Below are 15,911 nucleotides of genomic sequence, written 5' to 3' on the forward strand. Positions count from 1 at the left end.
TGCATCTCTTCTTGGGGTACCTGGTTCAAATCTGTGCTTCCACTTCTGATCCGACTTCCTGCCAGTGTGTACCTGGGAGGCAGCAGCTGGTGGCTCTTGGGTTGCTGCCATCCACATAGGAGACCCAGAGTGATCTCTGGGCTTCAGTATTTGGCCTGTCCAGCCCTGGCTGTTGGCAGTGCTTGGGGAGTGAACCAGTAGATGACCTCTTTCTTTCCATCTGTCTCCCTGCATTGCTTATCTCTCTGCCTTTCAAATAAAGTGAAAATAAATTAAAAGAAAAAATGAATTCTTAATCATTTGGGGTAGGTGTTTGGTTTAGCCGTTTGGACACCGGTTAGGACACATTGGAGAGCCTAGGTTTGCTGCCCGGCTCTGAGTCCTGCCTCCAGCCTCCCTCTAGTGCAGACCCTGGGAGCAGTGGTGATGACTGGAATAGTCGGGTTCCTGCCACCCAGTGGAAGACCTGGACTGAGTTCCAGGCGCTTGGCTTTAGCTTTCCTCCCCTCCGCCCCAGCCGTTCTGGGCATTTGGGAAGTTAGCCAATGGATGGGTTCTCTTTCATTCTCAATCTCTTTCTCCCCGCCCTCTTCCCTCAACCCCTCTATCTCTCCCTCTCCCTATCTCTCAAATAAAATTAAAAATTACTTTTAAAAGAATTCTTAGTGATTGAAGCATAGATATGGCAGCAGATAGTGGACAGTGACCTGGACCCATGTGGCTGGTCTGATGTTTCACTTCGTGGACATATAATAAGTTATTTTCCTCCCTTCTTTCCTCTGGGGAACAGCACCAGCGGTTCTGACAGCTCCCTCTCAGATGGTCTCCCTGTTCACCTACTGAACATAGAAGATGAGGTGAGGTTGCATTGACTCTTACACCCACGAAGTAGCAGCCTTACAAATACACTATTGGATAATTTGGCGAAATGTTTCTGATTGTCCTAGGATGTACAGAAGATACAACGTGTCCTGACTAGTCACCTTGCCCCTAGGGTCTTTGATTTTTGTCCTTTATAATTTTCTGGCTTACTTATTAAGGCCACCTTACGATAACAACCAAACCGAACCTTACGTCTAATGATTAGCGTTATCTAGACCTGCCGTTATTGCGTAAGTAATCTGGTTTCATATTGTAAATCACAGACACGTGGCTGTGGGCGCCCCTTTGCAGTCTGCCTGTGGTGCTGCCTGCGGAACAGCCTCTGCTCAGGAGGCAGCGATGTGAGGGAGCATTCTGGATTAAGCTTTGTGTCTCGAGTGTTGGGTGGAAAGAAGGCTACGTGCGGGTGGGCGTAGTGACCAGTCTCTCTGTGCTTTCTGGATTAGGTGAATCAGAAGAAATTTAAGAAGAAAAAGAAGAAGATGCTTCAGACCAGGAAACAGCGAACTAAGCAGTATCAGAAAAATCATCTGATGCGGAAATTCAAGTTAACAGAAGATGCCCCAGTAAGAAAGCCGTGCTGCCTACTTCTGCGCTCTGGTTGCAGAGTGCCCCACAGAGGGAGCGGGAAAGGGGTTAAAGCTCGCTCTGAACCAAAAGAGGGGTGCGGCCTGGGGCAGAGGGAGCCCTTCTGACTTGGGGTCAGAGTCTGAGGTTTCAGCCTTGGCCCGCCACTCCTCTCCTGTACCTGGCACGGCAAGTCTGGGGCTTGTCCAAGTCTGGACTTCTAGAAGGAGGTGGTGGTGGAAAAGTGGTGAGCCTGCATAGCTCCTTCTCAGTCTTTCTCCCAGCCGCCATCTACACGCCAGACCCGCCGCTTTCTGAAGACAAAAATGCTTTCAGAAAGGGGAGTTTTGCAGTTGGATGAGTTGGGTGGATTATGAATGGACTGATTGAAAAACGTACTCTATTTTCACTCAATACTTCTAGGAAAAGGCAGGATTTACGTCTGCTCTGCAAAAGCAGCCAACCTTTTTCAAGAATTCAGAGAATTCCACTTCAATGATGAAACATGAAAAACCAAAGTTGAATGAGGTATTACTTTTGCCTGACTGTCACCCAGGTCCTTTGATCTCCCAATTAGCATATCTCTCCCACAGGGTGGAGACTGCGGTAGTCTGTCCGTGCCGCTGGCAGCACGGGAACCTAAGATGGGAGAGGTTGGCGTGGGTATTTGGCACTTGAGACTCCTGCGATCCCATATTGGAGTTCTTGGTTCAAGTCCCAGGTCCTCCACTAACAGTCCAGCTTCCTGCTAATATTCATCCTGGGAGGCAACAGATGGTGTCAGGCACTAGGGCCCCTGTCACCCTTGTGAGATACTCAATTGAGTTCTGGGCTCTGGGCTGTGTCCTGGCTCAGCCCTGGCTATTGTGGGCACTTGGGAAGTGAACCAGCTAATGAGAGAGATTGCGTGTTTGTCTCTCTGCTTTTCAATTAAAATGAAATAAAATTTTAAATCATTTTTTAAAATATTTATTTATTTTGAAGGGCAGAGTTATAGAGAGGGAGAGACAGAGAGAGATCTTCCATCTGCTGGTTCACTCCCCAGATGGCTACAACAACCAGTGCTGGGCCAAGCTGAAGCCAGGAGCTTCCTACAGGTCTCCCATGTGAGTGCAGGGCCCCAAACACTTTGGCCATCTTCCTCTGCTTTTCCCAAGCCATTAGAAGGGAGCTGGATTGGAAGTGGAACAGCTGGGATACAAATCGGTGCCTATAGGAGATGTTGGCTCACAAGCAGCAACTTTACCCACTAAGCCACAACACCAACCCCAATTTTTTAAAAAAGTTTTATTTAAGGTATATAAATTTCATGTATTTCCTATATACAGCTTCAAGAACATAGTGATACTTCTCACCTCACCCTACCCTCCATCCCCAGCCCCAGTTTTTTAAAAAAGAATAAAAAGATTGGCGAGGATATGGACCCTGCTTGAACTAGACATCCCTGAAATCTTACATTAAATATTGGTGATTCATGATTTTATACCAAGAACATAAAAACAGGCTGCTTTACCATCCCTTCATCCATATACCTAGTCAACACGTTTTAATTTTTTTTTTTTTAAGATTTATTTATTGAAAGTCAGAGTTTCACAGAGAGAAGGAGAGGCAGAGAGAGAGAAGGAGAGGTCTTCCTTCTGCTGGTTCACTCCCCAAATGGCCTCAATGGCTGGAGCTGCGCCAATCCAAAGCCAGGAGACAGGAGCTTCTTCCGGGTCTCCCATGTGGGTGCAGGGGCCCAAGGACTTGGGCCATCTTCCACTGCTTTCCCAGGCCATAGCAGAGAGCTGGATCAGAAGTGGAGCAGCAGGGACTTGAACCAGCGCCCATATGGGATGCCGCACTGCAGGTGGTGGCTTTGCCTGCTACACCACAGTACCGGCTCCAACATGTTTTATTTTAATAACAACAAATATCTACTACTTGCCAGGCCCTTTACTGGATGCTGGGGATACAACATTGAACAATTAATAGCCCAGCCTCAGAGACCTCAGGGTCTGGTGTTTTTTTTGTTTTTTTTTTGTTTTTTTTGTTTTTTTTTTTCCCGCCAGGCAGAGTTAGACAGTGAGAGAGAGAGAGAGAGACAGAGAGAGTTATGGACAGTGAGAGACAGAGAGAAAGGTCTTCCTTCCATTGGTTCACTCCCCTAATGGCTGGTACGGCCAGCGCTGCGCCAATCTGAAGCCAGGAGCCGGGTACTTCCTCCCGGTCTCCCATGCGAGTGCAGGGACCCAAGCACTTGGGCCATCCTCCGCTGCCCTCCTGGGCCACAGCAGAGAGCTGTGGACTGGAAGAGGATCAACCGGGACTAGTACCTGGCGCCCCAACTTGGACTAGAACCTGGGGTGCCGGCGCCGCAGGCGGAGAATTAGCCAAGTGAGTCATGGCGCGGGCCATGGTGGGGGTTTTAACAAGTAAGGAGGAAATTACACCACAGAGCAGGATGCAGTGGGAACACAGGGGAGAGGCACCAAAACAGATTTGTGGTTATAAAATCCTTGACTACTTTATACATAAAAATAGCTTTTGGAGAAGCAGGTGTTAGAGTACAGCAGGTTAAGCTGCTCTTGGAATCCCCACGTCCCAATCAGAGTGCCTGAGATCAAGTCACACCTCTACCTTGGCTTCTTATCCAGCCCCCTGCCAATGTGCCTGGGAGGCAGTGAATGATGGCGCAAGTTCTCGAGTCTTTGCAACCCATGTGGAAAACACAAGGAGCTCCTGGCTCCTGGCTCTGGCTTGGCCTGGCCCTGGTTGTTGTAGGGATTTGGGGAGTAATCTGGAAGATGGATGGAAGATCTCTATCTGTATCTACTTCTCTCTGTCTCTGTCACAGTGTCTTTCAAAAAAAAAAATGAATAAATAAACATTTAAGGGGCCAGCATTGTAGTGTAGTGGGCTAAGCCACCACCTGCCATGCCAGCATCCCATCTGAGTCCTGGTTTGAGTCCTGGCTGCTCCACTTCCGGTCCAGCTCCCTGCTGATGCATCTGGGAAAGCAGTGGAGGACAGCCCAAGTCCTTGGATTCCTCATTCACAAGGGAGACCTGAACAGAGCCACAGGCTCCTGGCTTCAGCTTGGCCCAGCCCCTGCCATTGCAGACATTTGGGAAGCAAACCAGCAAATGGAAGTTCTCTCTGTCTCTGTCTCTGTCTCTCTCTAACTCTACCTTTCAAATAAATAAATAATTTTAAAAAAAAAAATAGCTTTTGTACTGTAGTAGCTAATTCTTAGTGGATAGGGTGCATAGTGAGCCCTCCTTATGTAGAATGTTACTCTGGGGCTAATAGTGAACAGACCACTATTGTACCCTGGGAATCCCACGGATCACAGCTGTCCCTGGTCCAGAGGGAGGGCTGTTTGGTCACTAATGTAACAGTGGTAAGAGCACAAACTTCAAAGTCTGTCTTAAGTGTAAGTTTCACTCAACACTATTTTGTTGGAGTTTAGCATCCCCAGTCTGAAAATCCAAAACTTTTTGAGTGCCAACATGATGCCACAGTGTAAAATTCCACACCGTATGACTGTCTCATGTATAACATTTTTAAAGGTACTATATAAAATTACCTTCAAGGTATGTGTATAAAGTATACATGAGGCCGGCGCCATGGCTCAATAGGCTAAACCTCCACCTGCAGCACTGGCACACCGGGTTCTAGTCCCAGTCGGGGTGCCGGATTCTGTCCCGGTCGCTCCTCTTGCTGTCCAGCTCTCTGCTGTGGCCCGGGAAGGCAGTGGAGGATGGCCCAAGTCCTTGGGTCCTGCACCCGCATGGGAGACCAGGAGAAGCACCTGGCTCCTGGCTTTGTTTTTTTTTGTTTTGTTTTGTTTTTTGGTTTTTTTTTTTTGACAGGTAGAGTGGATAGTGAGAGAGAGAGACAGAGAGAAAGGTCTTCCTTTTTTGCCGCTGGTTCACCCTCCAGTGGCCGCTGCGGCCGGCGCATCGCGCTGATCCGAAGCCAGGAGCCAGGTGCTTCTCCTGGTCTCCCATGCGGGTGCAGGACCCAAGGACTTGGGCCATCCTCCACTGCACTCCTGGACCATAGCAGAGAGCTGGCCTGGAAAAGGGGCGACCGGGATAGAATCCGGCGCCCTGACCGGGACTAGAACCTGGTGTGCCGGCACCACAAGGCGGAGGATTAGCCTGTTAAGCCACAGCGCCGGCCTGGCTCCTGGCTTTGAATCAGTGCGGTGCGCTGGCTGCAGCACGCCGGCCACGGCGGCCATTGGAGGGTGAACCAACGGCAAAAAGGAAGACCTTTCTCTCTGTCTCTCTCTCTCACTGTCCACTCTGCCTGTCAAAAAAAAAAAAAAAGTATACATGAAACATAAGTGAATTTTATGTACTTTTCTTAAAATTTATTTATTTATTTGAAAGGCAGAATGACAAAAAGACAGAAACAGAGATCTTCTATCCACTGGTTCAGTCCCCAAATGGCTCCAATAGCCAGGGGCTAGGCCAGGCCAAAGCCAGTAGTAGGAGCTCCATCCAGTCTCCCACGAGAGTGGCAGGGGCCCAAATACTTGAGCCATCCTCTGCTACCCTCCTGGGCACATTAGCAGGAAGCTGAATTGGAAGTGGAGCAGCCAAGATCAGCATTCTGATATGGGATGCCAGTGTTGCAGACAGCAGCTTAACCTACTATGCTTCAGCCCGGAATTTCATGTTTGTTTGTTTAGATTTTGATCACATCTCTAAGATATACTATAATGTATATGCAAACTTTCTAAATATCTGAAAAAAAAATCCCAAATCTGAAACAGTTCTCGTCCCAAGCTTTTTGGATAAAAGATATTAAACCTGTGTCCATGAGTTACTTAACCTTCCCTGGGACTCAGCTCCGGCATCTGAAATACTGAGGCGATGATACCTGCACTCTGAGGTTGTGGTGAGAATTAGATACACAAATGTGTGAAGTATCTGGTAAACAGTAAGCCCTCAAATACTAGTCCTCTCTCCTTCTTTTCTTTGAATTGTTACTCCTTTGTGTGTTACCATATTTTTGGTGTGAGAATCTGATAATGAATCAACACCTATGAATAAAAGACTCACAGTTAATGTGTACTCAGCATGACCACATTTGTTCAAGTGGAAAGTCCAGTGAGGTTGTGTTCTTTTATTTCAGACACAGTTAAATGGCAGAGACAAAGGCACCTGCCGGGACCCATCAGTGACCACCCTGACTCTACTTAAGAATCAAGAGAGAATGCAGGTACTTCACCGACTATATATGCCAGCAGTTCACTTGAATTTGTTTGCAGTTGTATTGTATGATTTGGGTGGATGATGATCCACAGTCCCTACTGTTTCACCTCTTCAGAGTGGTTCTGCTCAGGTGTATCTCGAAGGCAGCTACAAACCAGCTGGCCAGCCTGGGGCACAGCCAACAGGCACCAGGAGCCTGGAGGAAGCCCACCCAGAGCTAAAAGCTTCCCAGTGAGAATGTAATTTTATTTCAACAAACGTTCTCCTTAGGCAGCCATTATTTTGTAAGTTTCTGGCAACACGCCAGTGAATACATGATTCTCAACCCTGGGCAGTCACCAACCACTGTGAGTTGTGCCTCACACCCAGTGCTGCCACACTGACCGGTCCATAGTGAGATGTGAGTGAGTTGCTTTTGCAAAACAGTAAGTTATGTGGAATTCTTACTTATCACTATAATAACCTCTCGCAGGCACATTTGCGTCTGCCTGTTCTTTCCTGAAAGGGAGAGAGATGGAAGAATGTTGGATGAACTTGCATGTCCTAGATAGGGAATGGGCAGTCTTCCCAAGGTGACGTCCCTGTGGTCTCTGCCAGTCTCTTGTTTAGGGATTCTTAGTTTGATGCCCTCATTTGCCTGTGAGTGTCTTCTGGAGAACCTGCTATGTAAGGTACTCCAGGTAGTCATGTGGGGTAGCAGTTAGGCTGCTGCTTGGATATCTGGATCCCCTATAGGAATGCCTGGGCTTGAGTCTCAGCTCCATTCCCAATTCCAGCTTCCTGCTAACGCCTACCCTGGGAGGCAGCGGGTGATAGCTCAAGTACTTGGGTCTCTGCCAGCCACGTGGGACGGACCTGGCCCAGTCCAAGCTGCTGCAGCATGTGGGGAGTGTACTAGCAGATGGGAGATCTCTGGCTCATTGTCTGCCTTTCAAGTACATCAAAATGAAAGAGAACATGGAAAAAAATAATAAGATGCTCCAGGAAAGGTGACAAGACGGATCGCTGTGGTGTGACAGAAACTGAAGAGCAAGGAAGAGAGTTCCAATAAAGTCAGATCAAAGAAGGTTTCAGGCCTGACAGACTGATGATGAACTTGTGCTGTTTCTTCCTCTGCCATTCATTTCACAAAGTCTGCAGGAAGCTAAAACCAAATCCCACTGCTGAAACTTCCTACGCAGGCTGTAGCAGGTAGCCATGGACTCAGTTAAATCCAGTGGAGCAGGTGGTTGCCAAAGCAGTCTTCACCGTTCTTTTCTTTTCTTTTCTTTTTTTAAGATTGTTTATTTATTTATTTATTTATTTGAGAGGTAGAGTTACAGACAGTGAGAGGGAGAGACAGAGAAAGGTCTTCCTTCCGTTGGTTCACTCCCCAAATGGCCGCAACGGCTGGAGCTGTGCCGATCCGAAGCCAGGAGCCAGGTGCTTCTTCCTGGTCTCCCATGCAGGTGCAAGGGGCCCAAGCACTTGGGCCATCCTCTACTGCCCTCCCGGGCCACAGCAGAGACTGGATGAGAAGTGGAGCAGCTGGGACTAGAACTGACCATGGTGCCAGCCTCTCTCTCTCTCTCTCTTTTTTAAGATTTATGTATTTATTTGAAAGTTAGAGTTACCCAGAGAGAGGAGAGGCAGAGAAAGAGAGAGGTCTTTCATCCACTGGTTCACTCCTCAGTTGGCCGCAACAGCTGGAATTGCACCCATCTGAAGCCAGGACCCAGGAGCTTCCTCTTGATCTCCCACACAGTTGCAGGGGCCCAAGCACTTTGGCCATCTTCCACTGCTTTCCCAGGCCATAGCAGAGAGCTGGATTGGAAGTGGAACAGCCGGGACTCTAACCAGTGCCCATATGGGATGCCCGCACTGCAGGTGGCAGCTTTATCTGCTACACCACAGCGCTGGCCCCCTTTCCTTTATTTTCTTCAAGTTCTTGGTGTGCTGGTCTCTGTTGGAGATGTGGGCGTTTGACTTCCATAGCATGTCAGACAGACAGAGCTGAAAACATAGGCAGACCGCCACCTTGCTAGAGCAGGTCTTGTCTTTTTTTTTTTTTTTTTTTTTTTTTAATTTTTGACAGGCAGAGTGGACAGTAGAGGGAGATAGAGAGAAAGGTCTTCCTTTTGCTGTTGGTTCACCCTCCAATGGCCGCCGCGGTAGGTGCGCTGCGGCCGGCACACCGCGCTGTTCCGATGGCAGGAGCCAGGTGCTTCTCCTGGTCTCCCATGGGGTGCAGAGCCCAAACACTTGGGCCATCCTCCACTGCACTCCCTGGCCACAGCAGAGAGCTGGCCTGGAAGAGGGGCAGCCGGGACAGAACCGGCGCCCTGACCGGGACTAGAACCCGGTGTGCCGGCGCCGCAAGGCGGAGGATTAGCCTGTTAAGCCACGGCGCCAGCTAAGAGCAGGTCCTTTTCTCCCGCTGAGAAATGTTTGTAGACAGCCTGTAAAACACAGCCCCTCTGCTTCCCAGGGCAATGAAAATGTCACCTGCAGGCCCTAATTTGACCATCTGAGGAACCAGGCCCTGTAACAATGGCAGTACTTTGGTATCAGGGGAGAAAATACAAGTACTTGTCACTAGATCCCAATAAAGCCAGCCCCAACCATAAGTACAATTAGAAATTGTAACATACAGTGAAATCTGCTTGTTTATCTTGTTTGCACAGAGTAAGAAGCCAGGCTTTACAGTGTCATGCTCTCCAAAGAAAAGTACAAACTGCAGCCAAGAGCCAGCCCCAGGTATGAAGCCAAACTGGCCTAGGACTATATATGCTGCCACAAAGACAGGCCGTGGTACCATGGTGGCATACCCATCCTTACACATATACACATACCCATAGGTGCGCGTGTGCCACGCCATGCAGGCATGTGCCGGGGACGTTCTGGGCCAGACAGCCTTTGTGAGGCAGGGAGCAGTAGGACTCGGGACTGTCTGTGGTATACTGTGTTGTGCACTCATCATGTGCTGACCCCACACTTTGTACTCAGACTCCGTCCCTGTCCCCACGATGCACACCTCATCATTTCAGTTATTTTTTTCATAAAATGAAATGTTCTTATAATGTATGGAAAAGCTTCCTCTAGCAGCAACCAAAGTGTGTGCTCATGGAACTACAGCACAGATATACCGCATTTTACCCATAGCTACTCTCTCCAAAATTATATGCAAATCAACTTTAAAAGATTGAACTCTTTTAAAAGTATTTTGGGAGTAAGCTATCCAAACATGTCTTGTGTCAAAGCTTTCTGGTGATGGATGATCAGTCAGACTGTTAGTATACAAGTTTTGCTCCAAGTAAGGTATTCCCACAGAGAGACAACAATTCCTGTATTATCCAGAATTTAATGTTACATATATTATGTTCAACAAGGTTATGTAAATTTTTAACCCTATGATTAAAATTCTTTCTCTCTAACCAGTTGTTTCCTTTGATTGGTTAACTGCATAATCTTATGTGAACAGATATTTTATGTCAGCCATTTCTTTCCCAGAGTCCCTCATGAACACCAAGCAGTCTGCTGGCTATGACTGTCATGGTGACATGCTGGAGTCACATTAAAGAGAGGTCACTCCAGCTCGGGCCAGCCTCCCTATTTTGGCTTTACTGTTTTCCTTTCACATTGGATTGGAAGGTTTCTAGCACATTTTTCATTATCACTTCTCAACTCTTTCAACACCCACCGCTAGCTGGGTGAGTAGTGATTAGAACAACATGGCAACACGCACTTGGTTAGCATCCCAGTGTATCAGTCTTTTTTTAATTTCCAGTTTGAGAAACTGAGCAGAGTCCAGAAAATTCCCAGGTGCAGTCCCCCACACCAAGGGCATCCTTCTGAAGGGAATGAGCTCTGCGCTCTTCACCTGGGGAGTCTGCTGATGGCTTCCCCCGTGCCACACTTGCCCATACCCTAAGCCACCAGTCAGCATCCTGAGTACCGAGAAAGTACCCAGCCAAAACCCCACTGTCCGTCCCTAAAGGACATCCTTAAAGGACAAGTCCCCAGACGTTGTAAACAGCTGAAGGCGGACTTGCTTGAAAGTTGGTCAGCACTACTTGTTTTTGCTCCAGATAACTTTGGAGAAAGGTTACGAAAGGCACCCTAGTATGATGATGACATTTTTGGAATAAAAAAAATCAGAATACATGATGAGTTGCTTTTAGAAATGCTTTTTGAGAACGCAAAGCTTCCTGAGAGGTGTGTTTTGGATGTGTGTTAAAGGGGCAAAAGCCACATCCAATCATTCCTAGAAGGCCATGCTAATTAGATTTCAAGCACCGCCCAGCTCACGTGAAGTGAATCCTGTCAAGGAGTCATATTTGTTCTCTTTAGAAAAGAGTGGCAAGTTTTCCTCCCTGGATTAGGAAGAAGTGCCCGCAGGAAATTTACATGCTGCAGCCTCCAGAAGCCAGTGTGCCTGTCATTTCTCATTCAGCTTTTGGTAAAGGCTGAAGGAGTGACCCTGGCTAGAAATTTTAGAATGAAAAACGCAGGTAATCCATTCTCACCGCCTGAACAGTCTGAATAAACCTCGCGCTGCTGGAGAAACAACCTGAACATGTCGATGACTGAGGGTGAACCGAGGACGGAGACAGGGCACCCTAGAACAGAGTGGGTGCAGGGGAGAGAGGTCAGCTTCCCGCTGGGCTCTGGCACCCACAGTCAAGGCTAGAGGGGAGGAACAAGGAATGTTCTCTAAACGTGCTTTTCTTTATAAACTAACCACGTAGTCCCTAATACAAGTAATGCTTTGAGATTCAAAATGGATTTCAGGTGAATACGTTCTCTTAAGAAGCCCAACTTTTTTGGACCCATGGCCTAACCAAGGTCCTGTCCCCATCCTGGTGGCAGAATGCCCTTTTCCGGCCGGGAGAGGTGCCAGTGGTGTAAACGTATGCAAACAGGCAAGGCGACGGCAGTAAGCATTGCTCTTCAGTTTTTGGTGGAATACTAAATACCGGGATTCCATATGGACAGAGGGGCTCTTTGAGAACAAAAATTCTAGGTGTTTTTTTTTGGTTGTTTTTTTTTTTTTTTTTTTTTTTTTTTTCTCACTTGTCATTAAAAGGGGCAAGAATCTTGGCGCTTTCCTGGATACCTGGCCACTCTGACACGACCTTTTTTTTTATTTTATTTTTTTTTAATTTAATTTTTTTTTTTATTTTTGACAGGCAGAGTGGACAGTGAGAGAGACAGAGAGAAAGGTCTTCCTTTTGCCGTTGGTTCACCCTCCAATGGCCGCCGTGGTAGGCGCGCTGCGGCCGGCGCACCGCGCTGATCCGATGGCAGGAGCCAGGTGCTTCTCCTGGTCTCCCATGTGGGTGCAGGGCCCAAGCACTTGGGCCATCCTCCACTGCACTCCCTGGCCACAGCAGAGAGCTGGCCTGGAAGAGGGGCAACCGGGACAGGATCGGTGCCCCGACCGGGACTAGAACCCGGTGTGCCAGCGCCGCAAGGCGGAGGATTAGCCTAGTGAGCCGCAGCGCCGGCTACGACCTTTGATCACGGTCGTTGATTACATTGTCACCAAGCTTGACTTGACGACAGCTCTTAGTCCATTTTCTGTTGCTGTAATTGCACACTACAGATTGGGTCACTTATAAAGAACAGAAATGTATTTCTTACAGTTTTGGAGGCTGGGAAGGCCAAGGTCACAGGGCTGCACGTGCTGAGGACTCTCGCGCCCCGAGGCAACACAGGGCATCCAGCGGTGAGACAGAGCAAGCGCACCCCAGAGAGCTCGCTTTTCTAACAAAGCCACTCCCTCAGCAACTAGCCTATGGACTCATTCATCTGTTAGTTCACTCATGTCGCCCAGGCACCTCCCAAAGATACCATCGACACTGCTGCATCGGGGCCCACCCAGCCCATAGCCATAGCTACTGATGAAATGCCACACAGACACTCTGCTTGGCAGAAATCGAGCTGGCGCCCTCTGCTCTTCCGGGCTGCTCTCAGACTCACTTCTGGTTTAATTATCTAGAATAGCAGCAGAGATGTTTCCCGGACACAGAGACTTGGCCCCTTCTGCGCAGGATGTCTTTGAAGCCACAAAGCCCACTCTGTCCTCTACAACCGCAAAGACAGACTGTATGCACTGGCTAGGTTTAGTTGGACTAAATGCCGCCAGTGGCATTTCTGTCCATTTCCTAGTGCAATATTCTGGGGGAGATAAGCTCATCTCTCGTAGCACTTGCCAAGCATCTTTGTCCCCTTTTCTCTACCCTGCTGCTGCCTGCCTGATTCACTAACAGCTCAGTTTATTTTCCCTGTTAATTGGGTTGCACCCATGGCCCACACAAGACAAACTTCTCTGTGAAACCAGGTTTAGAGAGGCATTGTTTTCATGCCTCTGTTTCCTGACAAAGTACACCCCATGGTCCAAAGTGATGCTTGTTTAATGAGGGTGATTCCAGGAACGTACAGAAAGCAGTAAACATTGAGGATCCCTCACCTGAAAATCCAAAATCCTAAATCTGAAACGCTCCAAACTCTGACATACTACACATATCCTCACGTGAGGGCCATGATTAACACGTAGGCACACAACATACCAGTTATTCAGCACCCCCCACCCCTACCCGGGAAAAAGACCCTCCCAGCTCCTTCAGCTGTAATACATACCCTTTGTTTCATGTACCAAATTATTAAAAATATCGCATAAAGTCAGCTGCAGTCTGTAAGGTGAACATGAAACATAAGTGAATTTCAGCTTGGACTTGGTGTCCGATCCTCGAGATGTCTCATTACGTACGTGCAGCTATTCCAACACCTGCCCCGCTGCATCCGAAATCCGGACCACTTCTGGTCCCAAGTGTGGCGGGTAAGAGACACTCAGCCTGTAACGCTTCTTGAAAATTCTGACTGCCGACACTTCCACCTTGAGCCATGGGCTGCTCCCACTAAACCATCATGCAAAAAAGAATGCACTGAGCAGTGACTAGCTTAGAACTGTGGAGAATGCAATGATCTGTAAGACTCCATTCCTGCTTAAAATCCAGGTGGAGAACAAAGGTAGTGCACCGACAAAAACAAAGCGGGGGTCTGGTAGCTTCAGAACACTGTATGGGTTAAAGAGCCGCGGGGTCTGAATCCCATCCAGGCTGGGGTTGGGGGCAGACGCGGAAGTTGCTTCACTGCCCTGGACCTACACTTCTGACCTCAAAGATGAAGTACCATGGCGCAGAAGCCGCCTGAAGCCTTGTTTTCTTGCAGTCAGTCATCTGCACACGCAGTGATGTGCCTGAAACAGCCACCCTCTCTAGCCTGGGCTGAGCTCTGGTGGGGAACACGCCAAACAAGGCGTCTGGCTGTTCTGAGTACAGCCCCTCCTTCCGTTTCCCAATTTTAGCACAAGCCGTCTCTCCCCGTCGGCCCCTGAATTAGCTACTGCTATGTCGCTGGATTCAGTGACCCCCAAGTCCCTTCAGCAGACCCCTTCGCAGCTCCATCCACTGCCCTTTCTCCCTCGTGGCTTCACTTCCCTGTGCAGCTCAGACCCCAGCACTCTCTTGCCAGCACCCAGTGTCTTCACTGTCTGTCCTCCTGCCACAGCCACCTGGTGCTTTCCCCAGCTTTGGATGGGCGAGTTATCCCAGCCATCTGTCTCCTCCACTCCGGCCTACATCCGGGCTGCCAAGATGGCTGCAGGAAAACCCGCTGCAGGGTAGCCGGGGCTACCGCACAGTATCGCCATCGCCTCCAGCCCCGGAAGTCTGCCCACTGCTGACACTGGAGCTCCCTCGCCTTTGTCCCACCTTGGCTGTCCCACACCTTCTCCATTTCCTGCAGTGCCCTGCTCTGTCATCCTCCCAGGGAACAGTCATTCAGAAGCTGGGCTCTGGCGAGGCAGGGGAGAAAACTGCAAACACATTCCAGCCTCCCTGTGGTCGCTTTCTGTGGTGGTACTGGCAAAGTGATTCGGAAACCATTTCAGAAGGATTGCATGATCGAACCAGTGAATGAATGTGTGATCCTAGGAAGAGCCAGGGTTCTGACTCTAGCAGGAAATAAGAACAAAAGTCCTATGAGAATGGATTAGCTTTGGAAGCATTAGTGTGAACTCTTGAGATTTAGAAAATATGCACATTCAGGGCCAGCATTTTGGTGCAGCGGGTTAGGCCTCCACCAGCAATGCCAGTCCCTTGTGAGCACCAATCCAGCTCTGTGCTAATGTACCTGGGCCCCTGTCACCCATGTGGGAGACCTGGATGGAGTTCCAGGCTCCCAGCTCTGCCTGACCTAACCTCAGCCATTGTGGCCATTTGGGGAGTGAACCAGCAGATGGAAGGTAGCTTTCTCTCTCTCCCACTCCCTTTCTCTCTGTACCTCTGCCTTTCAAATATATAAGTAAATCTTTAAAAAAAGAAAATATGCACATTCATCCCCTCAGCAAACCTGGGGACAGGTTCCAGGATCCCCCACAGATGCTCAAGTCCCGTATATAAGGTGGCATAGTGTTTGCAAATAACCTACACACATCCTCCCATGGACTTTATATCATCTCAGATTACTTACACCCAGTACTATATAAATGCTGTGTACCTAGTTATTATGCAGTATTGTTTAGGGATTGATAACAGGAAAAAGTGTGCTTCTTCAGTACAGATGTAGGGTTTCTTTTCAGATATTTTGGTTTAGACAGGCATTCCAGGTTGGTGGAATTCTTGGATGCATGAACCCCCTCCCCACCCGCCACATACAGAGAACCAATTGTATTTGCATGCTTAAACGTGTGTGTATGCAAGTATATATGTGGTAATGTGAATGTGTGTGGGAACTCATTTATGATCATCCGTGCATGGATGTGTTTTCAGCTCTGTCTGTTAAAAACACCCAAAATCACACCCCATTAGCAGTAAGCACATTTTGCACTGAGATCTTGGTGTCTGGCAACACTAAGAGGAATCAGGGCCCATTAGAAAAATAACTGATTGCAAGGCTGGGGCATCTCATTTTGCCCAGAGTGCTTTAAAGTAGGGGCTTGTTGGGGCCGGCGCTGTGGCTTGGCAGGTGGGGCTGCTGCCTGCAGTGCCAGCATCCTATATGGGCGCCGGTTCAAGTTCCAGCTGCTCCTCTTCCAGTCCAGCTCTCTGCTATGGCCTGGGAAAGCAGTGGAGGATGGCCCAGGTCCTTGGGTCCCCACACCCGTGTGGGAGACCCAGAAGAAGCTCCTGGCTCCTGGCTTCAGATTGGCACAGCTCTGCCTGTTGTGGCCAATTTGGGAGTGAACCAGCGGATGGAAGATCGATCTTGCTC

The 15,911-nt window shown here is 48.7% G+C and overlaps 1 protein-coding gene across 6 annotated transcripts in view; it reads left to right on the top strand.

Annotated features, from left to right (window-relative positions):
* AGBL2 (AGBL carboxypeptidase 2) overlaps window positions 1-10,018 on the top strand; it is a 55,729-nt gene extending 45,711 nt beyond the window's left edge. For 5 of the 6 annotated variants that reach the window (XM_062196154.1, XM_062196155.1, XM_062196157.1 and 2 more), the window contains 5 exons: window positions 791-857; window positions 1,329-1,448; window positions 1,873-1,977; window positions 6,577-6,663; window positions 9,320-10,018. In XM_062196154.1, the coding sequence (XP_062052138.1) occupies window positions 791-857; window positions 1,329-1,448; window positions 1,873-1,977; window positions 6,577-6,663; window positions 9,320-9,493 (553 nt within the window). In that variant the 3' untranslated portion in view covers window positions 9,494-10,018. Of the gene's footprint in view, window positions 1-790; window positions 858-1,328; window positions 1,449-1,872; window positions 1,978-6,576; window positions 6,664-7,592; window positions 7,660-9,319 lie in introns of those variants that run through there. The other variant, XM_062196156.1, reaches the window with a different exon arrangement.
* The last annotated feature ends 5,893 nt before the right edge of the window (window positions 10,019-15,911 follow it).

The sequence above is a fragment of the Lepus europaeus genome, chromosome 7, assembly GCF_033115175.1.
Source record: "Lepus europaeus isolate LE1 chromosome 7, mLepTim1.pri, whole genome shotgun sequence".
NCBI lineage: Eukaryota > Metazoa > Chordata > Mammalia > Lagomorpha > Leporidae > Lepus > Lepus europaeus.